Raw genomic sequence first — 25,457 nt, 5'->3', positions numbered from 1 at the left:
AATAAATGAGAATGTCATCTAAGTAGACCACCACCCCACGATATAGAAGGTCATGTAGAATTTCATTGATGAGTTGCATGAAGACCCCCGGGGCCCCTTTTAATCCGAATGGCATTACAAGGAATTCATACATTCCGAAACAGCTAGAGAAGGCAGTGAGGTGTTCATCTCCTTCGCGGATACGGACTCGGTAGTAGGCTTCCACCAAGTCTAATTTAGAGAACACACGGCCTTCCTGTAATTGTCCCAAAATATCCGATATTAATGGGATAGGATAGGCGTTGGTCTGGGTAACCGCATTGAGCTTTCTGAAGTCAATGCATAGGCGAAGGTCGCCCTCTTTTTTCCGGACGAAAAACGCGGGGGCCGAGTTTGGGGCATTCGAAGGGCGAATGAACCCTCTGGCGAGGTTTTTGTCCAAAAAGTCCCGGAGGACAGTGCGCTCGGAAGCGCTCATAGGGTAAATCTTACTTTTGGTTAATGTGCAGTCCTTTACTACTTCAATCGCACAGTCTGAGGCCCGGTGGGGGGGTAAGGCATCACATTCCCTAAGGTCGAAGACATCTTCAAAGTCCCGGTATACAGCGGGTAGAGCTGGTGGTACTGGGGCAGTAGAGGTTAATGCTGGAACGGGCGGAAATGGCAGAGCAAAGTTTTGCCGATGCTGGTCGCAGGTGGGACTAGCGAAAGAGATAGTGTTTGTTTCCCAATCAATACTGGGACTATGTCCTTTAATCCAGTTAATTCCCAAGACCACTTCAAATCGGATAGGGGCTATAGTGAAGTCTATTTGTTCCCAGTGGGAACCAATTCCCATTGCCACCCCTATGGTGCGGTGATCAACTGGACCCCCCTGGAATTGGCTCCCGTCCATTTGAGCAAATTGGACGGGGGCGGGTAAAGCTTCTGAGTCGGCTCTGAGTGCAGCAAACGTGGCTTCACTTATGAGAGTGCGACAGCAACCGGAGTCAATTAGTGCTTTGACGGGGATTTGTGGACCTCCGTTAAGTTGTTGTAAAACTGCATCCACGTAGACGGTGGAGTCCACTTCTTTGATTTTGGTAGGAGCATTCGGTTTGATAGGAAGATCCTGAGAGGTCTGTGGAGATGCTCCATTCACCACAGACCGGAGCCGTTTTTTGACAAGTCGAGGGGAGATTCCAGGTTTAAGGCTGGAGAAATCCAAGGGTTTTCCTCATCCGAAGAGGGAAAGCTGTCCCCCAATGGGGCACTTGTAATCCGCGACCCGGCGGGGTCGTTGGAAGCAGGCAGGGAGGCTGGGTCCCCGGCATGGAGTGCAGAGGGTGTGGGCCTTCCCGGAGCTGCGCTGCGGGTGGCCGCGGTGCCTCTGCGTGGTGGACGACCTCGGGCGCGGGTTGTCGTGCTGGGACGAAATAATTCCTGGCGGCGTGGGCAAACGGCTGCAAAGTGGCCCATTTCTCCGCATGTAAGACAGGCACCCCTCTGAAATCGGGCTTCACGTTCCTGGAGCGGACGTGGGGGATTTCGTGGGACGAGCAGTGGTGCCTTGGGTTGAGGCTTTTGGGTGCCCTTCTCCTTGTGTTTTTGACGGACGAGAGAAATAAAGCGGCGGCGGCTTTCCACTTCCTCGGCTAATAGGATCCAGCCTTCGAGGGTATCGGGATCGCCCCGCATGTAAGACCAGTTCAGAATGTCAGGATGCAAGGCTTCCCTGAAATGATGGATTAGGGTGGTCTCGGGCCAACCTACAATTTTACTTGCCAGTCGCTGAAATTCATCGGCAAACTCCCGAACTGTAGCAGAGCCTTGTTTTAATTGTAAGAGTTCCGTTTTGGCTCTTTCCCCCAGGAAGGGGTCCTCAAACCTCCTTCTCAGGGCAGTCATGAAGTTGTTGAGGGAACGAATCGCACGAGAGCGGGTGTCAAACTGGAGGACCATCCAGTCAGCCGCTTTGCCTGTCAGGAGGGAAGCTACGTACCGCACCCGGCTATCTTCCGTGGGGAAAAGTTGACCTTGTTCTCGCATATAACTGTCCACTTGATGCAAGAAACAAGGCAAAGTCTCAAGAGATCCGTCATACGTAGTCCTCAATTTGAGTTGCTTCCAAGGGCCGGGCGCGGGTTGACCCGGTTGCACGGGTGGTCCGGGCGGAGGAGCAACAGGAGCTCCAGGAGGCAAGGGTGGAGCGGGCACATTAGCAGGTGGTTGCACGGGTGGTCCGGGCGGAGGAGCAACAGGAGCTCCAGGAGGTAAGGGTGGAGCAGGCACATTAGCGGGTGGTTGTACGGGTACCCCCTGACCCGGTATCGGAACGGGCTGTCTCTGAGCTATCAGGGTGTGTTGTAATTGCCTGTTCTCTTGAAGCATAAGTTCCATTACTTCCTGGAGTTGATCAACACGGTCGGAGAGCTCCCGATTCTGGGCTCGTAAAAGATGAACCTCCTCACTTGGGCCACCAGTAAGATGAGGCTTACTGGTTCGGAAGCTCGTGGCCCATTGAGAGCTATCCCCATATAAATCCTCGTCTTCAGACTCATCTGAGTCTCGACGTCGGTCAGCCAAACGGCGTGCGCGTTGGGTCGCACGCGACGGGACAAACGCCGGGGAAAAAGTTAGACCTGATAGTCCCAGTACATAGTCCTTGGGGCGCGTGTCCACGTTCGCCTGATTCCTAATCCTTGCTGCAGCCGCCCTGGCTGCTTCCGCCGCCTCTCTCTCTCTTGCGACCCTAGCCGCTTCGGCGGCTTGCTGATCCGCAAGAACTTTGGCGTTTTCAAGTCTTAGGGCAGCCTCTGCCGTAATGCGCGGCAAAAGTTCTGTCTCGAGGAGCAAGAGTATGGGGTCAGGTTCCCCGCCCAGCAGAGGTTGTACTCGAACCGCCAGTGCGGATGCCTCGGCTCCAAACGTCGGGGTCAAAACTTGAGCCAAGGTGGCTACCGGGGTGTCCTTTGTACATTCCACAAGGAGAAGAGCGGTGCTAATAGCGACTCGCTTGGCCTCAGCCTGGCAGCTGGCCGCATCCGGGATCAGGGAAAAACCCTCCGGTGGGGCTCCCGCCATGGTAGAAAGAGTTTGTCGAGAAATAAGATTGTCCAAAAGTCCAGTTAATATTTGTAAATCCTCAGTCGCCAATCGGGCATCGTCCAGTAATTGATCCAAGTCCTGAAGATCTAAACGAGCATCAGTATCCTCCGATGTTAACATCCAGAGACGTCCTGTAAGAGATTGCCACTGCGCCTGTACCAGTCCCCTCAAGCGGCAAACCTCTCGGGTCGTCCGGAAAAGTTCAGCGATTAAGTCTTGTAACAGAGTAGGATCCTCTGAGAAGGGCTCCAGGGTAGTAAATCACCTGGAGAGCTGCACAGCTCCCATCCAAGTGGCAGGCGAACCCCCCTGGGCTCCAGCCTGGCTAGGAGAACGGTGAAGATGAGTGAGAGCTGTCATAATGTCAGCCCTTGGCCCACAGAACCAGAAATCACCACAAAGTCATATAGAGTCCAAACAGATGGTTTTTACTGATCAAATAGGCATACAGTGCAAACGGATAAAATGACAGCTCTGAGAGGCTCACTAGCTGGGAGATATTATAAGGCAGGCAAGGCGGGAGATTACACGCATGAATACAGTTTCCCAGGAGCTGAGTTCCCAGGCCTAGGCATGCGACCTTGGGGGGCAGACAACACAGCACAGAGACAGAGGCAATAACGAAACCGAGATAGCAGCCTGACAGCGGTGGACTCTGATCTGGAGAACAGGGCTTGTTTCCCCACTCCTCCACATGAACGGCAGAGGCTAATCTGGTGAACTGGATTTGTTTCCCCGCTCCTACACATGAAGCCAGCTGGGTGACCTTGGGCTAATCACAGCTCTCTCAGCCTCACCTACCTCACAGGGTGTCTGTTGTGGGGAGGGGAAAGAAAGGTGATTGTAAGCCAGTTTGATTCTTCCTTAAGTGGCAGAGAACTTTGGCACATAAAAACCAACTTTTTCTTCTAGTATGCGTCATGGCCTCCTGAAATTGCCAGGCGAAACGGGCAAATATCTAAGGATTCGGTGGCGCTTTAACAGAGCCTTCTGGCAGCAGGTGACGGTTTTAATGTTTACTGTGGGCTTAACTGTGGTTTTCTTCTTTTGTGCCCTAGATTTTTACCAGTTTGTCCGGCCTCAGCACAAAAAGCAGTATGACGAAGCTTGCCGCAGGCAGACCGGGGTGGGCTGTGGCTACAAACCTGAGCACAGCCTTGGACGAGAGGAGAGGCTGCAGCTAGCCAAGAACTCAGGTGAGGTTCACAAGGAGGACTCAGCCACATTCTGTCGGTACAAGTTAAGAGGGTACGCAAGGGCTGCTGCGTGTCTCCTCCTAAAATGCCACTTCTTCCAATTACAACTTTGTGGCTACGTCCCCCTCTTCATTTTCCCTTCCAACTTGCACAGCCACAGTGAAAGGAGCAAAGGCCTCACATGAACACATGAAGCTGCCTTCTACTGAATCCAACCCTTAGTCCATCAAAGTCAGTATTGTCTACTCAGACCGGCAGCAGCTCTCCAGGGTCTCAGGCAGGGGTCTTGCACATCACCTACCTTCCTAGTCCCTTTAACTGGAGATGCTGGGGATTGAACCTGGTACCTTCTGCATGCCAAGCAGATGCTCTACCACTGAGCCAGGTCAGAGTCCACTGCTCCAAACCACTGCTCTTAACCAATATACCATGCTGGCTCTCAACAGTGGGAATTATAAGACTTATATAGCTATTTGGAGACGTTTTGTTTCTAGTACCTTTCATCATCATATGTATGAATGTAAGTGGCCACCAAGAAGTGATGTCACCTGTTTAAAGACTGACTGAAGAAGTTTTGCATCCACTTTTTAATTTAAATTGTGGAATTCCCTGCCCATGATGTGGTGATGGCTGCCATCTTGGAAGGCTTTAAGAGGGGAGTGGACATGTTCATGGAAGAGAGGGCTATCCATGGCTATGAGTCAAAATAGAGATACTAGTCATGACGCATACCTACTATCTCCAGTATCAGAGGAGCATTGCCTATTATATTAGGTGCTGTGGAACACAGGCAGGATGGTTCTGCTGCAGTCAAAGTCTTGTTTGTGGGCTTCCTAGAAGCACCTGGCTGGCCACTGTGTGAACAGACTGCTGGACTTGAGGGACCTTGGTCTGATCCAGCATTGCCTTTCTTATGTTTTTATGCTTTCCTACTAGCTGTGGGCATTGATTAATGAAATTATGAAACTTTGGGAATCGGTGGTTGATCTGACATAGAACCTTGGAGTAAATTATTGTGGTTGATCTATTTGTGATTTTGTGACTGATGGCTACTTTTACTTTTAATCTAGATGGTTGCTGACTCCAGATGTAATGACTTCATTTATCTCTATTATGTTGAATTCTTGGTATTTATCACTGGTTGTCTCCCATAATTAATTTATTAGTGTTCAACTAGATTAATTGATCTGTTACTGATTGCCTTCACTAATTATCTTAGCACTGGGTTTTTTTGAGTGAATTTGTTAATTAATTCACTGATTAATTCTGCTACAAGTGTGGGCATATTTCAGTTATTTGTAAGACTGTATATTACTTGTCAGTACTGTGGCTGACCCTCAGTATTATTGGTCTGTTAGGAATTTTGTAGCTGGGTGTGTGTTTTTTTGGGGGGGGGAGTTGTTCTTTACAGAAGAAAAGGGTTGTTTCAATTAATTTATGTATAATTTCTGCGCTCAACTGCTTTTGATAGAACAGCTTTTATATTGGCATGAGATAGAAAGAAGGGGGTTGGAAGGAGGGTAAGGAAGCACACAAAAAAGGAAAAATTAAAAAATGCAGTGAAGAACAGTGGGAATTATAGCTACTGAGATGTTGATCTTATTTTCCTCTTCTTTTTAAATACCTAAGGGCAAAAAAGATGTGAAGTGGGTTCTGAAATAGATGTGCAGGTCTCCTTACAGCAGCAGTTCCCAAACGTTTTGAGTCATGGAACACTTTTCAGGAGAGGAATTTGTCACAGAGCACTAATTTTCACTTAGCACCTATATACTAAACCGAATGACTGTACTATTTTTCTTTCCAATCTCTTCACGGAGCACTAGGAGATGTTTCACGGAGCACCAAGTGCTCCCTGGAGCACAGTTTGGGAACCACTGCCCCATAACATAACATAACATAACATAACATAACATAACATAACATAACATAACATAACGAATTTATTGGTTTCATAAATTAGATTTTTTTAAGGAGACTAACAGTGCAATTCTATGCAGAGTTACTCCAGTCTAAGCCCATTGAAATGAATGGGCTTAGACGGGAGTAGCTCTCCTTAGGACTGCTCTGTATGTCAAATAAATTGAAGGAATCTAAAGTCTTCATTGAAAAAAAATAATATTTAGTAATCATGGTTTAATAATCTGATTGTACAATACGAATTTACTAAATACTTGTATTTCACTGGTTTAAGCAATAACACAACCCAGCTCTCCAATCACTGACTAGGGAATTTCTGTCTCTGATATATATTATTTATCCCACTAGCAAGCGGGGAGCTAATACACTCTAAAAATATTAGTAGCATTCAGCTGTAAACCCCTCTGGTCCCCTGACAGAGGGGAAACAGCAAACACCCTCCAAGACCAAGTGTACCTTTAAGTAAGCGGTTACATGATCTTTAGAACTTGAAGAGACAATTGAAGACCTAGATAATAAAGTCATAGATTTTGTCACCTTCCTCATTTTTATCACCTTCCTCATTTTTCCTTTAACCTTCTAGGTTAAAGGAAAAATGAGGAAGGTGATCATTTGATTGTGGATCTGGTGAAGTTGTGGTTTCAGACTTCTGACTCTACATACGTTGTTGCAATAGACAAAACATTTAGAGTCAATTTTAATATAGCATATTTTGGGAAGCGCTGTCAAGATATAATAGTCATTTTTGAAGATGTTAGAACTAGAGTATTCCTGAGAGTCTTAGTAATTAACCTCTTGAAATCGGTGAGGAAACTATCCAGGCGTTCCCAGTTAACTCTCCCCTTACTCTGGAAAAAAAAGAAAGAATCTAGAATTCCTTACAGACAACTTACAAACATTGGTTCTTGTAGGTTATCCGGGCTGTGTAACCGTGGTCTTGGAATTTTCTTTCCTGACGTTTCGCCAGCAACTGTGGCAGGCATCTTCAGAGTAGTAACACTCTGAAGGAGACACTGTCCTTCAGTGTTACTACTCTGAAGATGCCTGCCACAGTTGCTGGCGAAACGTCAGGAAAGAAAATTCCAAGACCACGGTTACACAGCCCGGATAACCTACAAGAACCAATGAATTCTGACCGTGAAAGCCTTCGACAATAACTTACAAACAGTATCTGAACATGGGCTTTCTTTTAGATTACGTTTCTAGGATACAGGTAGAAATTACATAATGAAGAAGAGGCAGATGGAATAATGAGTCCATTATTTACAGATTGCTTGAGAGATACTCAGAATTCAGAGAGAAAAATGTGCGTGTGGGTCTGTAATCCTTCACCCTTCTCTGTCCTTTTTGTAAGATGGAAATTCTTGAAGTTTTGCCCTTAAATGTAAATTATCTAAATGGACCATGTAAAGACAGGGCCTGTGTGATCTTTTTGCTGGAGCCCCGTATTAAATCCTTTCAGGCCTATTATTACCCCCATGATGCTCACAAAACGCAGAGTGTGGCTATTTATATCTAGGATCTTTATTTTTTTTATTTATGTTATTTATAGTCTGCCTTTTTCATGAGACTCAAAGCAGATAACACAGTGTAGCTAAACAACCAACAAGCGGAAATTAAGATAAGTGATGTTTTGCAGGATAAAAGGGCAGATATATTCTCCTGAAGGGTGCAGCTAAAGGACAGCATGCTACATTTAGAAACACATACGCTACAGATTGTAATCAAAATTCCTTCTATGCAGAATTACATTAAGCTGTCCTTTGCCTCTGGAGATTTCATTTTGGGAGGTGATTTTAATGCCAACTAATAAGGTTCAGGACAGATCTACTACAAAGAAGAACAGTGGAAACATGCTGAACCATATCTTTTGGATATGGGGAGGTTGCAGAGTCCAGTTGTAAGAGATTATACATGTTTATTGTCAATGCATAACTCATAATCTTGGATAGCCCTGTTGTGGTCTCAGGTTCATTAGCCAAATGCATTAAAACACAGGAATAGAAGTAGTAATGTACACTGACCATGCAGCTGTTGCTTTCAAAATCAGGTTTAGGGAAAGGTCGCATACTAAGAAGAAGAAGAGTTGGTTTTTATATGCTGACTTTCTGTACCACTTAAGGGAGACTCAAACCTGCTTACAATCACCTCCCCCTCCCCACAACAGACACCCTGTGAGGTAGGTGGGGCTGAGAGAGCTCTAACAGAGCTGTAACTTGCCCAAGGTCACCCAGCTGGCTTCGTGTGTAGGAGTGGGGAAATCAACCTGGTTCACCAGATTAGCCTCCGCCGCTCATGTGGAGGAGTGGGGAATCAAACCTGGTGGGGAATCAAACTCTAGCCAGCATTTAGACAACCACTACTTCATGCTGGCTCTCTAGCCAGCGCTTAGACAATTAATTGTTGTATAATTTGCCTATAAGAATGAAGCTGCAGGAAGAGCTGAAGGAGTTGTTTCAGTTTAATACTCAACCTCCAGTGTGGGCCCTTCATTACCTCATTCTGAAAAGCAGGCGAAGCTTTCTTTAGAGGTATTGCAGTGAGCGCCTTAATCAATTTCAGAAAGCAAAGAGAAAAAGGACATTCGAGGTTGCTCAACTGAATCAGACTTCTGGAGCAAAGACGTTAAAAATAGTTCTTCAAACAGATATTTTAATGAGCACAAAGGAGAGTCAAGGAGAAATATGGAATTGATTAAGATGCATAAAAGCACAAATACAAAGCAGAAATTCTCTGCAAATAGCAATAAAGCCAGGAGGTTATCAGCTCCCAGATTGTATAGGGAAAAGGCCAGAAGTGTAATGGAAGCTATTTAAATAAATAAAAAAAGATGGCTCTAAAGAGCCCACCTGAGTGCTGTTCTGTCCACTCTGTTTGGAGACCTGCCTCCTCCACAGTTTTCTAAGTCTCAGTCCCATTGGTGGACTTTTGCAGGGTAATGGCTTAGTCAGCTGTCCATATACTTCCACTATGCGCTGCAAAATGGACACTTGGGCTTCTGCAGATGCTACTTTTGTCAAGAATTTGCTACACGCTGTAACTAACCTGTGATATGGTTCATGTTTCCTTGGAATAAGCCCTGAGAATCTCCCCATCCTTGATCCTGATGGAGAATTTGGTCTTAAGTCTTAAGCCAGCGTGGTGTAGTGGTTAAGAGCGGTGGTTTGGAGCGGTGGAGTCTGATCTGGAGAACGGGGTTTGATTCTCCACTTCTCAACATGAGCAGCGAAGGCTAATCTGGTGAACTGGCTTTGTTTCCCTGCTCCTATACATGACCTTGGGCTAGTTACACTCTCTCAGCCCCACCTACCTCACAGGGTGTCTGTTGTGGGGGAAGGGAAGGGAAGGTGATTTGTAAGCTGGTTTGAGTCTCCCTTAAGTGGAAGAAAAAGTCTGCATATAAAAACCAACTTTTCTTCTTCTTCGTTCTAGTCAGGAGAATATATTCATGCTCCCTACGTGGGGAGCATCAGTTTTTCTCCTTGGACTAGTTTCCCTTAGTATTGATATCTTGAAGGGTCCCTCTACTGTCTCCCCCCCCCCCTTCAGTTTGGCAAGGCTTTGGTTCTTCCTTTGTATGCTCTTTTGCCTAGTTTTTCCTTCTTGCTCCACTGATTTATAAGACAACCTTGTATATTTTGGACTTGAGTGTCCTTTTCAGATCTTCTAGCTTGTCATGTACTGGCTAGAACATGCAGTTCTGTTTCTTGGGAGGAAATTTTCTCTCTGTTCCTGCCTGCTGTCCTTACAAGAGGGGTTTTTCCATCTGTTTCACTGATCCGTTTAGAAACTGGCATGATGAAGGTTGAGGCAAGGGTTGTCTTGTCCTCGCTTTATCTCTGGCTAAAAATTAATTTCAACCCTAAGGGTCTTCTTCCACTGATTCTTTGTGATGCCTTCAGGTCAAAGTGGATAATAGCCATTGAAGACAAACTAAATAACCTGGGTTTTACCGCCCTAGCACTACTTCAGTTAGGGTGGGATCAGGCTAAGTCAACTATAAACCAAAGGGTTAAAGATATCGAGCGACAAGCAGATTTAGCAAGAGTGCCTCTATTTATGGCTCCCCCCCCACTCCAAATTTATCCTAGCACCAGCAGCCTATCTCTGTTATTTAGAGATAAACAAATATAGGAGGTCTTTTACCTTGGCTAGGTGCACAGCCTTGCCCTCTGCTGTGTTAGAGGGAAAAATTAAGAAGATACCCAGGGCGGAGAGATTCTGCCCCTGTGAATCCGGGGATTTAGAAAGCACTGAACATGTTCTCCTGAATTGTAACTTTACACAATACCTTGTTCCAAGTTTATTGAGCCCCTCATACTGAGAATGGGACCTGACAGGGAAAGAGAAAAGATCGAAAAGCTCCTACAAGGAGATAATTTTGCTACCTGAGAGGTGATTGAAGGATTTTGTATGGCAGCAATGAAAATTCATTCCCATAAAGTAGTCTCTTAGTCCAAATGGCAGATGTAACTTGGATGTTATTTATTTTACTATTTTTTATTTTATTTTATTTTAATGTGATTTAAGATTCGGACTGTAAACCTTTGTCTGTAAGACTATTTTAGTCCATGTATTTTGTTTTATCTGGCCAAGGGCCGTAAATAAACAATCTATCCATCTGTTTTAGAATATTCGCTTGTCTCTTATAGATAAATACAAGGTTCCATTGCTACGACTTCATTGGGGCTGGGTTTTTTCCCCCTCTTCTGCCATCTGAAAGACCCCCTGTCTTCGTTCAGTCAGTATTTGCTTCTGGTTCTCTTGGTTATCAGGAAAGGATTGTGAGAAGAAAACCACCTTCTCAGAGGGTTCATCTGGACACCTCGACTCTGAACAGCATTTGAACAAAGGAGGAGCCCATCTGACTTCTGGGTCCGATGTCACAGGTACTCATCTTACAAAGAAGTAAATACGTTTTTAAAATTGTTTTCCATTCCTGCACATCACTGAAAGCATGATACACAGCACGTGTTGGTCTCACAAAGGTGCAGTCAACACACAATCTAAGAAAGTACGGGATAAAGTTTCAGTTGTCCTAGACCCTGAGTAGGGTACTCTCCAGAATCTACCCACCAGAACAAAAGAGAGGAAAGAAGAAGAAGAGTTGGGTTTTATATGCCGCCTTTCTCTACCACTAAAGGAAGAATCAAACCAGCTTACAATCACCTTCCCTTCCCCTCCCTACAACTGACAGCCTGAGAGGTAGGTGAGGCTGAGAGAGTGAGAGTAGCCCAGGGTCACCCAGCTGGCTTCATGTGGAGGGGTGGGGAAACCAACCCGCTTCACCAGTTCAGAGTCCACCGCTCCAAACCACCGTTCTTAACCACTACACCACGCTGGCTCCCTAAGCATTTAGCCTAGCCAAAAGAAAAGCCCTCTGATATGGTAAGATGGAATAATAAGAGGGGGTGCGTGTAGAAAGTGCCATAGTTCCAGCATATTGTGATGGCATGTGCCTTGTTTCCTAGGAAGCGTGCTTTAACCTTTCTGCAGAAAAGAATAAAGGATTTCCTGTCAATTACATCAAGGCCTGTTATTAGGAAACCTTTGGCTCTGGCCACATGATTGGGAACTTGTGGGTTGGTCTTGTGTCTGGTGCCGTTGCCCAACCTGCTTTGTGTCTGCACAGTGGCCAAGTCTGCCAGAGTGTGCTGTGGCACCTTAGAGCACTTGTTAGTACCAGGTTGTCCCTCTCACAGTGTTCTGCAGATTTCTGTGGTTATTACTGCTCCCTGCTTTTCCTTTTTTGTCTTCTTTCAAAAACCACCTTTGATTCTTTGCCATATTTTGTTTGGCTCACCTGTAAGAGTGAGGTGTTTGGTAACTTTTTAAATTGCATAGGCATGCATTGCTAACATTAATTTACTAGTTTGTATAGTTAAATAGAAGGGTGTTTCTTCCCCTTTTTTATGACCTCATCAAGCTAGAAATTCTCACTCTGAAAAGCAACTGGCAGCAGCTAGATTTTGGAGCTCGTTTTTCAAACTCCCGATACAACGCCCTTGCAAGACAAAAATAAAAATGATGTGAGAATTTTTATTTCAGTTTCAAAAATTATCAAGCCAGATCAAATCTGGGGGAATCAGTTAGCGACTTCAGCTTTCATATGAGACAAAGTAAAGTGCAAATGGGGAACAGCGGGGGAGCTGCCATTAACTTTGGCCCTATTCTGTTTTGCAGCCTTTTGAGTTCTCTTTTAATTCAATTTCGTTTAGGTAGCCATTTCCCTGGAGTTAAGAAGAAGAGTTGGTTTTTATATGTACAGAACCACTTAAGGGAGAATCAAACCGGCTTACAATCACCTTCCCCTCCCCACAACAGACACCCTGTGAGGGAGGTGGGGCTGAGAGAGTTTGACTAGCCCAAGGTCACCCAGCTGGCTTCATGTGTAGGAGTGGGGAAACCAACCTGGTTCACCAGATTAGCCTCTGCCGCTCTAGTGGAGGAGTGGGGAATCAAACCCGGATCTCCAGATCAGACTCCACCGCTCCACCCCCGCTCTTAACCACTACACCACGCTGGCCCTGTTCTTCTCTATAGCTGTCTAGTACATTTTTCTGTCTAGTATGTTTTTCTTCTACCATTCCTCCAAGGAGCATGGTGATCCCTTCTGTATTTTATACTCTTAGCAATGCTTTGAGGTAGGTTAGACTGAGAGAAAGTGACTGGCCCAAGGTCACCCAGGGAGCTTCATGGCGCAGTGGGGATTCAAACCCAAGTCTCCCAGATCCTAACCCAACATTTGAACTACGTGCACCACACTGACTCTACCCACTGGTTCACCCAGACGATGAGTTTGCCAGGTCCATTGCTCTAGTTGCTCTACAGGTGTGTCCAGTTGACCTACAGCATTATATGGCATATATACCGGAAGGGCTTCCTTTAGGAAGACAGCAGTGGTTTTGAAGTGCAAAATTGTGGGTGCTGTATAATACTGCCACACCACGATAAACATGGTTTTCTGTAGGAAGGAATTCTAGAAGAAGATTATCCGGGCTGTGTAACCGTGGTCTTGGAATTTTCTTTCCTGACGTTTCGCCAGCAACTGTGGCAGGCATCTTCAGAGTAGTAACACTGAAGGACAGTGTCTCTCAGTGTCAAGGGTGTAGGAAGAGTAATATATAGTCAGAAAGGGGTTGGGTTTGAGCTGAGTATTGTCCTGCAAAAGTATTGTCCTGTAAGTATCAAGATAATGTGCTAATGAGGGTATGGTATGTTAATATGGAACCATTGTATCCTGAAGTGATCTGTTAATGTGTGTAATCCAAAGCTAATCTGTATGGCTATTGCTGAATGTTGTCTTTGTCTGGAGGTTTTTCAGGGCAGGAAGCCAAGCCTTATTCATTCTTAAACTCTCCTCTTTTCTGTTAAAGTTGTGCTGATGTTTATGAATTTCAATGGCTTCTCTGTGCAATCTGACAAAAGATATAACAGAAGATATAACAGCCTTATTTCACCATTGTTTGACAACAAGTTATTTCCTATGGGATCAAGAATTTTATGAACAGATTGATGGAGTAGCTATGGGAAGTCCACTCAGTCCAGTAATAGCAAACTTTTACATGGAATATTTTGAAAAGACAGCATTAGAATCAGCACCTTACAAACCTACAGTCTGGTTCAGGTTCGTAGATGATACATTTACCATTTGGAGCCATGGTGAAGAAAAATTAATGGACTTTCTAAACCATCTTAATAATATCCATCCAAACATTCAGTTTACCATGGAAAAGGAAATTGAGGGTAAACTCCCATTTCTTGATACCCTTGTCATCCGTAAATCAAACCTTCAGTTAGGTCACAAGGTCTACCGGAAACCAACTCACACAGATCGCTACTTACACAAAAACTCCAACCACCACCCCCGACAGAAAAGAGGAATAATCAAAACATTAATGGACCGTGCAAGACGGATCTGTGAACCACAGTTTCTCAAGGAAGAAACTAATCATCTAAATCACGCACTGCTAGCAAACGGCTACTCCAAGAATGAAATCAGAAGGGCCATTAAACCAAACAAAAATCAGAAAACTCAGGAAAAACAGTCTCCCATAGGAAAGGTATTCTTGCCATTTATTAAAGGAGTCACTGATAGGATGGAGAAACTTTTGAAAAAACATAACCTACAAACAGTGTTTAAACCCACCAAGAAAATACAACAAATGCTACGATCAGCAAAAGACAAAAGAGACCCCCTCACCTCTGCAGGAGTATATCGTATACCTTGCAGCTGTGGAGAAGTTTACATCGGGACCACAAAACGCAGCATACAAACAAGGATAAAAGAACATGAAAGATACTGCAGACTTGGCCAACCTGAGAAATCAGCAGTGGCTGAACATGGACTGACACAAACAGGACACAGGGTCTTATTCCAAGACACTGAAAGACTGGACAATTCTACCAACTATTTTGTCAGATTGCACAGAGAAGCCATTGAAATTCATAAACATCAGCACAACTTTAACAGAAAAGAGGAGAGTTTAAGAATGAATAAGGCTTGGCTTCCTGCCCTGAAAAACCTCCAGACAAAGACAACATTCAACAATAGCCATACAGATTAGCTTTGGATTACACACATTAACAGATCACTTCAGGATACAATGGTTCCATATTAACATACCATACCCTCATTAGCACATTATCTTGATACTTACAGGACAATACTTTTGCAGGACAATACTCAGCTCAAACCCAACCCCTTTCTGACTATATATTACTCTTCCTACACCCTTGACACTGAGAGACACTGTCCTTCAGTGTTACTACTCTGAAGATGCCTGCCACAGTTGCTGGCGAAACGTCAGGAAAGAAAATTCCAAGACCACGGTTACACAGCCCGGATAACCTACAAGAACCAATGAACTCTGACCGTGAAAGCCTTCGACAATATCTAGAAGAAGAGTTGGTGTTTTATATGCCGACTTTCTCTACCACTTAAGGGAGAATCAAACCAGCTTACAATCGCCTTCCCTTCCCCTCCCCACAACAGACACCCTGTGAGGTAGGTGGGGCTGAGAGAGCTGTGACTAGCCCAAGGTCACCCAGCTGGCTTCATGTGTAGGAGGGGGGAAACCAACCCAGATTAGAGTCCACTGCTCCCAAACCACTACACCATACTAGCTCTTTCTGTTCATAATGTGTTTCAGTGAGGGTTAATTGAATACTGGTGTGTGTTCTAGCTAGCACACAGCTGTGTGCTTGGTCCAGCATGGCTGCAGTAACTAGGCCACAGACGGCATGGTTTCCAGAGCAGCACCGATACTGGCTTTCCCCACTGCCACAAAGAACCATTTTTTTATATTGTTTCCCACTGAATCTGCTGGCACAAGGAAGAATCGTCTTCCCACAGTTGTCTTTCTGTGCTCTCCGTTGTGCCTTTTCTCAGGAGGGAAAAAACATCACAACGAGGCAACTATATATAATATATAGAACCTAAACTACCATTTTTATGATTTTATAATGCAATGCATTCAGTTGTTTGGTCTAGCTTCCTTAGTTCAGACTGTATCCTTAAAATACAATCAAGCAATGCATAATAATGTTCACAAATAATAAACATAAGATAACTAATATTTATAATTATCTTTAGCTTGTAGCCTTCATTTTCAATCTTCAATCTGTGTTTGTTTCAACCAGTGTTTTATCACAAACATTAGACTTGAAATAGACTGCTGAGATATATATGAAGAACTTATGGAGTATTCTATGTGGCATTGAATGGCTTCTGTACTGTTATCCTTAGTAGCATATTTGTAGAGTTGTGTATGTGCATTTTGGGGATTGCATTATAAAATTATAAAATTGTAGTTTAGGATCTTTATATATAGTGGCCTTGTGGTGCTGTTTTTTCTGTACTGTAAGTCTTGCAGCATCCGTTGTGTATTTTTACTGTTTTCTCAGGAGGGAACAGTTCCACTGCACTGAGCGACCCCTCCAGAAAAGCCTCCGGTTCTCTGAAGGAGAGCAACAATGAGATGATCCGCTCAGTGTACCTTGGCGACATCAGAACAGCTCTGGACAAAAGCAGCTTCAGCAGCTTCTTATCGGCGGCAGCGGCCTACAAGAAGACGGACGACTATGACGCCATGGTTTCCGTGGTAGTGGCGCTCTTCACGGAGAAACCAGAAAACTTCCACCTGCTGCAGAGTAAGTAACTGCGCGCACGTTGTTCAAGGTGACTTGGTCGGCTCTGTTCTTCCCACTTATGCACTGAAACCTGAGTCAATGTCATGTCGGGGAAGGGCCATGGCTCAGTGGTAGAGCATCTGCTTGGCATGCAGAAGGTCCCAAGTTCAATCCCCGGCATCTCCAGTTAAAGGGACTAGGCAGGTAGGTGATGTGAAAGACCTCTGCCTGCAACCCTGGAGAGCCACTGCCAGTCTGAGCAGACTATACTAACTTGATGGACTAAGGGTCTGATTCAGTATAAGGCTGCTTCATGTGTTCATGTGTCATTATGTGATAGGGCCATAATACTTGTGTTACTTGTAAGGAGCTCCCTAGCAGCCATGTCTGGACTCTGTCGTGGCACATAAGCGTCAGTAGAAGAGAAGAGTTGTTTTTTGTACCCTGCTTTTCTCTGCCATGAGGAGTCTCAAGGTGGCTTACAATTGCCTTCCCTTTGCCTCCCCACAACAGGCATCTTGTGAGGTAGGTGGGGCTGAGAGAGTTTGGAGATAACTGTGACTAGCCCAAGGTCACTCAGCAGGCTTCATGTGGAGGAGCAGGGAATCGAACCCGGTTCTTCAGATTAGAGTCTGCTGCTTATGTCGAGGTGCAGGGCATCAAACCTGGTTCTCCAGATTAAAGTCAGCTGCTCACGTGGAGGAATGGGGAAACCAACCTGGTTCTCCAGATTAGAGTCCTCCCACTCATGTGTAGGAGCAGGGAATCAAACCAGTTCTCCAGATTAGAGTCTGCCGCTTTTAACCACTACACCATGCTGGCTCTCAGTTGATATATTGTTTGCTTTGCATATTTAGTACCTGACTCCCCCCTATTATTTTTATTCAGAATAGCAAGTAAATGACATTAGCAGGCGTAATTGAATTAGGTGAGGTAGTAGCCTTGGAGAAATCAGCTTTGGCAATACAATAGGAATCCCAGGTCTCTATTCAATCCGATGCATTGTCCGGGGCCATTCAGGGCAGATAAGCAGAGGTGGTTGGCCCTCACCTGCCTCTGCATAGCAACCCTGGCCTCCCTTGCTGGTCTCCCCTATCCAAGTTCTGACCATGGCTAGTCCTGCGTACTTCCCAGGCCCTGAAAAATGTTGGCCAAACTGGGTTATTCAGGCTGCTCTGCGTGCATATGGCATTTGCTGCCGTTTCCATGAGCCAGAAATCAGCTGCTTGGGACCACAAACAACAAAAGACCGCTCTTTCAAAGAACCTTGTTGTTTTGAAGAGGTGTCCCATCTTGGCCAGGAGCCAGCAGGACATAGCAGAGTTCCTGCAGCTGGGTGGGCCCGTGGACAGCAGCTATCTGGAGCCAAGGAGTCCTTCCCTTTATCCCTTAGAAGTACCTTGATCCATTGATCTTGAACAGCATAAATCTAATGTTTGAGGGACATAAGGACTGAAATAAATCTTGCCACTGACAATGTAGCCTTGGGATCCCTGTCACTTAATAAAAAAGGCATTATGTCAGAGAAAGAGGCATTAGATTTATATGTTAAAAGGGGAGAGATATAATGTGATCGAAGTTCCTCATAAAAGCAGCATTCCAAAAGGGCATGAGCTAGTGAATCAATAGAGCCAGAAGGGCAAGGACAGGTCCTGTCTGGGTATGGTATATTCAAAATCCTGCCCTGCATAACCATAGAGGGGTTAGCCTTCAGTCTAGCTAAACAGAAGGCTCTAGAACAGGGGTGTCCAACTCATTTCTTATGAGGGCCGGATATGACATAAATGTCAATAGGTTGGGCAGGGCCATGTGTACCAAATAAATAAATAAATACCATAAAATGTAGTGCCAGGTACCAGAGATACGAACTTCATCGAAGACAGAGGCAAAGTCAATTAATGATATTATTTTTGTTATTGGTTTAAGCATGTTTGTATTTTAAGTAAAAAATAATAGCATTAATTGGCTTTGCCTGGGTCTTCTGTACAGTTTATATCTCTGGTCCCTGGCATTAAATTTGTTCTGGCCTGGGGGGGTGGCTGCCTGGGAACAGAATTTGTTCTCTGGGAATGGAATGACATGTCGCAGAGTGGAACGACAGCCCCTGGGAGTAGCAGGAAGCATTCTATGACTGTCATTCCAGTCCCAGAACACTTCTGCTACTTCGAGGGGCTGTCATTCCAATCGTGGGCTGTCATTTCATTCCTGAACACTTCTGCTACTCTCAGGGGCTGTCATTCCACTCTGCAACCTGTCATTCTAGTCACAGATCACTTCTGCTACTCCTAGGTGCTGTCATTCCACTTGGGGGCTGTCATTCCAGTCCCAGAACGCTTCTGCTACCCAGAGGTGGTCATTCCACTCTGCGACCTGTCATTCCAGTCCCAGAGTAGTCTATTTGGGCCCAGAGACTTTAATGGAAAATCCATTCCACAATTTCTTTGCAACTTTTTTGTGCTGTAATGTATTTCAATGGAGCCCATGCAAGTCAACTGGCATTCTTGGATCCCATTATCTCCAGCGGGCCTGCAAGCCTCTCCCATTGTTTCCAATGGGCAATCCTGTCATTCCTTGTGGTACATCCCCTTGTTTGTTTTAGGAATTGCATGGAGAATTAACGTTTGGGAAGTTCTTTCTGCCTATAGAGCAGCAGTGCAAGATTGCTGAGGCTTAAGGATAGGAGATCAGCATCTTGCTCTTAGTCCTGACCCTCAGAAGTTGCCCTAGAGCTCCAGCTGCTGAGGTTTTACACTTGGTGAGCAGGAAGCTGCTCATCTCGCTGCATAATCTGAACAGTGCAATGTAGGGAGGGAAATACATATTTAGGAAATACGTATTTAGGGTGTTGGAGGAGAGTGTTACGGATACAGCGGACTGGCAAAACAACAAATCAGTGGGTTATAGATCAAATCAAGCCTGAACTGACCCTAAAAGCTAAAATTACTAAACTTAAGCTGTCCTACTTTTGACATATTATGAGAAGACAGGAGTCACTGGAAAAGACAATCATGCTAGGAAAAGTTGAAGGCAGCAGGAAAAGAGGAAGACCCAACAAGAGATGGATTGATTGTACAAAGCAAGCCACAGCCCTCAGTTTGCAAGACCTGAGCAAGGTTGTTAAGGATAGGACGTTTTGGGGGGCCTTGATTCTTAGGGTCGCCATGAGTTGGAAGCAACTTCAGGGCACTTCACACTCACTCATTCACACACACACGTCCCTCTGGGATGGAGAGGGGAAGGAGTGAACAACTTCAGTTCCGCCTAGCCCCAGTCAAGCTCCACGTGGGAGGGAATGAAGATTGGGCTGCCTCCCGGCCAGGGGACACCCCAAACTTCAGTTCCCCCCCCCCCAGGCAAGCTCTACATGGGGCTCGACTGGGGCGGGGAGACACTGAAGATTGGTCTGCCTCCCGGCCAGGGAACAACCCAATCTTCAGACCCCCCCCCCTCAAGGAAAGCTCCACATGGGGCTTGACTGGGGTGGGGAGGGACTGAAGATCAGGCTGCCTCCCAGCGAGGGGACAGCCCGATCTTCAGTTCCCCACCCCAGGCAAGCTCCACATGGGAGCTTGGTTGGGATGGGGAGGGATTGAAGATCGGGCTGCCTACTATCTTGGAGGTAGGCAGCTGGCTGGCCTCGGGGCGGAGCAGCCCCAGGAAGCCTGGGAGGGAAAGGGGGAGTGGGGGCTGGCTGCCTCACGGGCTGGACGGAAACCCTCCGGGGACCGCTTCCGGCCTGCGGGCCGCCTGTTTGACACCTCTGTTCTAGAAAGACGAGGAGTTGTCAGATAGTAAGTATAAGCGGGCAATCCATGTGGTGGTGGTAATCCGAAAAACTGAGATGAACAAATGTGGCGAGCAGGAAAAATAGTGCTGTTATAATCAAGCTCTTTAATGCATGGAGCTGAGGAGTCAGGAATGCTGACTAGAGGACCGGGGATAGTTCTGGCATCTCTGGCAGGTAAGGGTGATTGTAAACTTCTGGTTTCGAGGGAGTTTGGTTGAGCAGTTAGAGGGGCTGGTCCCTGGTGGGGGTTCGAGTCCAGGAATGCTATTTATCTTGTGTCATTCTCTTTGGTTGCGGTTGCTGGCTCATCCAAGCTACCTCATCCTTAGTAATAAGGGACTAATTCCTAGGCTGGTCATTTCCTCCTCAGAGTCTGACTAGCTTTGCTGAGCGGGGGCATGATTTTCCCCAGATTGCCAGTGAGTCTGTGTGATTCTTCCAGCACAAAGAGGGACAATTTCGTCTCCTTTTCTGTAGAAATGCTCCTCTTATATCATCCAGGTCTGTCCCGCCTCTTTGGTGTTCTTCCACCTTACTTGGGAATTGCTACAAAATTAACCAAGGATACCGTGGACTGCCAAAAAACAAACAAATCAGTGGGTTATAGATTAAATCAAGCCTGAACTGATCCTAGAAGCTAAAATGACTAAACTGAGGCTATTGAATTTTGGTCATATTATGAGAAGACAAGAGTCATTGGAAAAGACAATCATGCTAGGAAAGGTTGAGGGCAGCAGGAAAAGAGGAAGACTCAACAAGAGATGGATTGACCCCATAAAGGAAGCCACAGCCCTCAGTTTGCAAGATCTGACCAAGGCTGTCAAAGATAGGACGTTTTGGAGGACATTGATTCATAGAGTTGCTATGACTTGGAAGCGACTTGATGACACTTAACACACACACACAATTAACTACGAAGCCTTTGCCAAAGCATCCTTTGGTCAAGCAGTGCTCAAACTAAGTCTCTGAGCAGACGGTGGCGGGCAGGGAAACATGAAGATCTTCTCGCCCACCTAGGAATGACTCGCTGCTTTTGGGATCTCCCATTTCTAACTGCCTCTTCTCATTGGGAAAGAAAAAAAAATGGACATACTCTGAATTTCCATTCTGACCCAATAGTGGAAAACCAGTTAGGCTGTCCAAACAGTTTGGGATTATTCCATATCGTTTACTCAGGGTCCCATGGGGTTGCCTATTTTGAGGGTGTCTGGGGAATCCTTTACTCCTTCTTAGCTTTGGGTGTGCTTTCTTAAGAGTTCATGCAAGTTCCAAGAGGTGGAAGTTAATGTCTGTCAGAGCAGGGGAAGAGCATTTCTCACTGCCTGGTAGTGGAAGGTTTTTAGGTCCTGTTTGTCAAGGCTGATTCTGCCTTGGCGCAGTAACGTCATCAAGCTTTTACTTGAACTTGGTCTCAGCGACTCCCCGAGCAGCACGCACCATAAAGCAAAAGAAAGCTTTATTGAAGAAATTCAAGAAAAGATACTAAAAACAAGGCATATTGTTCAGTGCCACTGAAACGTGCAAAAATAACAAAACCGACTAGCTGTCTTACTTACTGGAGTCCTAACACAGTTGGTTCTTAAAGCAAAAGGTTCCAGAGCATAATACCAATATCCTCTTGGAAGCAAGGAGGGGTGGGAAGAAAAGGATTAAAAGGGGGATGAGAATTCTTCCCTCTAACTGTGCTCATGGAAAAAGGCTGGCCATAACCTCCTGAATGCCTCAACCAATCATTGGGCAGTATCCATGGAACCCTTCCCATACCAGATTCACAGTTGAACTGTGGGAGCTAATTAGCAGGCCTGAATGGATGGCCTTGGTGAGAAAGGGGGGGGCTAACATATGCAGAGAATCAGAGACCTTAGCTGAAACCATCTGGAAAATCCCTCTAAGATGGCTTCTCTCTTAACACTGCCTTGAGAGAGGAATGCAAAAGTTAACCTTTTTCTTGAGATCCAGTGTGGTGTAGTGGTTAAGAGTGGTGGTTTGGAGCGGGGGACTCTGATCTGGAGAATCGGGTTTGATTCCCCACGCCTCCACACGAGCGGTGGAGGCTAATCTGGTGAACTGGATTTGTTTTCCCACTCCTACACACGAAGCCAGCTGGGTGACCTTGGGCTAGTCACAGCTCTCTCGGAGCTCTCTCAGCCCCACCTACCTCACAGAGTGTCTGTTGTGGGGAGGGGAAGTGAAGGTGATTGTAAGCCGGTTTGAGTCTCTCTTAAGTGGTAGAGAAAGTCGGCATATAAAAACCAACTCTTCTTCTTCTTCTTGACTGCTTTTCATGACAAGGACAGAACGAAGCTTCTCAGTGTCCAGTGTTCTTCGTAGCTGAACCGTCCAGGAGAAGCTGTGAACTTAGGCAGTTCACGAGAGGGAGGGCAGGAAGAGTTGCGTCAGTGTTTGGCTCTCATGGCCCTTTCTTACATGCCCAGGGAAATGCCGATCGCCACTTTGGCGTCAGGAAGCAATTTTCCTTCAGGCAGGATTGGTCAGGGACACTGGAAGGTTTGTGTTTTTTTGGCCATCTTTGGGCATGGAGGAGGGGGTCACTGGGGGTGTGGGGGTAGTTGTGAATTGCCTGCATTGTGCAGGGGGTAGGACTAGATGACCCTGGTGGCCTCTTCCAAGTCTGTGATTCCTCTCTGCTTGGAAAGGTTGTCCCTTGTTTCTACTTGCCATTGCAACTTCATAGGATTTTCCTCCTTCCTCTCCTCCTCTTCCTCATGGCAGTCTCCCAGGGAGGGAGAGATGTTCTACCTTTCCTGCACTTTCTCATAGCCATGGATGCCACACCACCTGTTATCACCATGGGGTGCCAAAAATGGCATAGAATCATAGAATCGGGACCACCAGGGTCATCGAGTCCAGCCCCCTGCACAATGCAGGAAATGCACAACTACCTCCCCCCAAACTCCCAGTGACCCCTACTCCATGCCCAGATGATGGCCAAGATGCCCTCCCTCTCATGAACTGCCTAGGGTCATAGAATCAGCATTGTTGACAGATGGCCATCTAGCCTCTGCTTAAAAACCTCCAGGGAAGGAGAGCTCACCACCTCCCGAGGAAGCCTGTTCCACTGAGTACTTGAAGATGGTTATCATATCCCCTCTCAGTCTTCCCCTCTTCAGGCTAAACATACCCAGCTCCTTCGACCTTTCCTCATAGGACTTGGTCTCCAGACCCCTCACCATCTTTGTTGCCCTCCTCTGGACATGTTCCAGCTTGTCTACATCCTTCTTAAATTGCGGTGCCTAAAACTGAACACAATACTCTAGGTGAGTATTGTGAGGCAAGCAGAGGCTCTCTGCCTGATAGAAATGTCTTAGAAAGTATGGTTTTTCTGACTTCTAGTAAATGAGGGTTGGATTTCATTAAGCTCCGTGCATTTGGAACAAGCTGGCTCAGTTATACTTTAGTGTTGCTTTTCTTTACATTTCCCAGGGTTCTCTATGTTTGTGCGCCCCCATCACAAGAAGCGATTCAAGCAGCTGTGCCAAGACCTGACTGGAGTAAGTTGCTCTGAGGATGGTGAGGAATGTCTGTTGCCAGCTCCAGAGCATCGCTTCTTCGGTTGTGGCGGTTCGTGTTCCACTACAGAAGAAAGAGAAATTCAGGGTGAAGCGGCCACCCCAACCCCAGGTTTGAGATTCGCATTTTGCTAGACTTTACAAGCTCGTTTCATTAATTTTTTAGAAGATTTAGGCACTGCCTCTCCAGAGACCTGCTTGTGGTGGCTCACACAGTAAAAAGAAGAGTTGGTTTTTATATGGCGACTTCCTCTTCCACTTAAGGAAGAATCAAACCGGCTTACAATCACCTTCCCTTCCCTCCCCACAACAGACACCATGTGAGGTAGGTGGGGCTGAGAGAGTCTAAAAGAGCTGTGACTAGCCCAAGGTCACCCAGCTGGCTTCATGTGGAGGAGTGGGGAATCAAACCCAGTTCTCCAGATCAGAGTCCACCGTTCCAAACCACCGCACTTAACCACGGTAGCATACTTTTATTTGTTTGTTTGCTTAAGCATTTATATCCCACCTTTCCTCTTAGTTCAAGGAGGGTTATTATAATAGTTAAAACATCCCCAGCTACAAGCAAAGATAAAATAGCAAGCCCTAAATCCCTCCCCGTGGCCTTCCCCCTTAAAAGATTCCTGCCACTCAAACCCCCTCAAAAGCCTTGGCAAGCAGACAGGCCTTGCAGCTCCTCCTGAAGATCTCTTCCGACAGCCTGGTCCACAGATCCAGAGCCACGATGGAAAAGGCCCCTGCTCTGGTCAATGCCATCCTAAGTGGTGGGAGAGCCAACAGATGGCTGCCTGGTAGCTAGGGATGCCAGCTCCGGGTTGGGAAACACCTGGAGATTTGAGGGGTGGGGCCTGAGGAGGGTGGGGTTTGGGGAGGGGAGGGACCAATTTGGGTATAATGCCGTAGAGTCTGCCTTCCAAAGCAGCCATTTTCTCCGGGTGAATTGATCTCTGACACCTGGAGGTCAGTTGTAGAAGGAGGAGGAGCGTTGGTTTTTATATGCCGACTTTCTCTACCACCTAAGGAATCAAACTGGCTTACAATCACCTTCCCTTCCCCTCCCCACAACAGACACCCTGTGAGGTAGGTGGGGCTGAGAGAGCTCTAGGAGAGCTGTGACTAGCCCAAGGTCAGCCAGCTGGCTTCATGTGGAGGTGTGGGGAAACCAACCCCGTTCACCAGATTAGCCTCCGCTGCTCATGTGGAGGAGTGGGGAATCAAACCCGGTTCTCCAGATCAGAGTCCACCACTCCAAACCTCCGCTCTTAACCACTACACCACGCTGTTTCTCCACCCCTTTCCTTCTAACCAGTTTCTCTCCACTACCTACCGTCTGTTAATGCCGCATTCTTCCCATGCCTCCTTCCCTTTCTCATATTCCACCACTAATGCCCCTGAGTGGGGTACTTGAAAATTTCAGGAATTTGCTAACCTGTCGGGGGTAGGACACTCGCTTAAGTAACTGTCCCTGCTTCTGTTGATGCTGAGCCACAGTTCCTCCTCCTAATGCTGGACCAGACCTGCTGGCTGTGGCAATAATAAGGTTGGTTTGTTTAACACCCAGTCCCCGAAGAGAAACATTCCCCGCTCATGCATACTGGATGTGGAAAACAGTGGGTGTTGCCTTTTGCCATATTGAACCCTCTTTGGTATATTATCACCCACAGGGACTTCCAAGGACGGGGTGCCAGGAAGATTCCAGAGTACGATTTTGTCCTTCTGCCACAGCCAAGCGAGCAGCCTTAAACCTCATGAAAGGAAGGAAGAGCGCCCCCAAAGCACAAGTGATCTTTCAGTGCTTCGTACAGACTCTCTACTGGGTAAGTATAGATT

General features: G+C 46.2%; 1 protein-coding gene across 1 annotated transcript in view; it reads left to right on the top strand.

Moving 5' to 3' along the window:
- The window catches only part of RTEL1 (regulator of telomere elongation helicase 1), a 157,696-nt gene that overhangs the window by 111,408 nt on the left and 20,831 nt on the right, over positions 1 to 25,457 (top strand). Inside the window, exons 29-33 of the mRNA XM_056844911.1 lie at positions 4,125 to 4,262; positions 10,955 to 11,068; positions 16,086 to 16,331; positions 23,542 to 23,679; positions 25,353 to 25,444. Of these exons, the coding sequence (XP_056700889.1) occupies positions 4,125 to 4,262; positions 10,955 to 11,068; positions 16,086 to 16,331; positions 23,542 to 23,679; positions 25,353 to 25,444 (728 nt within the window). The remainder of the gene's footprint in view (positions 1 to 4,124; positions 4,263 to 10,954; positions 11,069 to 16,085; positions 16,332 to 23,541; positions 23,680 to 25,352; positions 25,445 to 25,457) is intronic.

The sequence above is a fragment of the Euleptes europaea genome, chromosome 2 (assembly GCF_029931775.1).
Source record: "Euleptes europaea isolate rEulEur1 chromosome 2, rEulEur1.hap1, whole genome shotgun sequence".
NCBI classification, from domain to species: domain Eukaryota; kingdom Metazoa; phylum Chordata; class Lepidosauria; order Squamata; family Sphaerodactylidae; genus Euleptes; species Euleptes europaea.
Note: the sequence above shows the minus strand (reverse complement) of the source record. Positions and strands in the feature narration are given on the sequence as shown.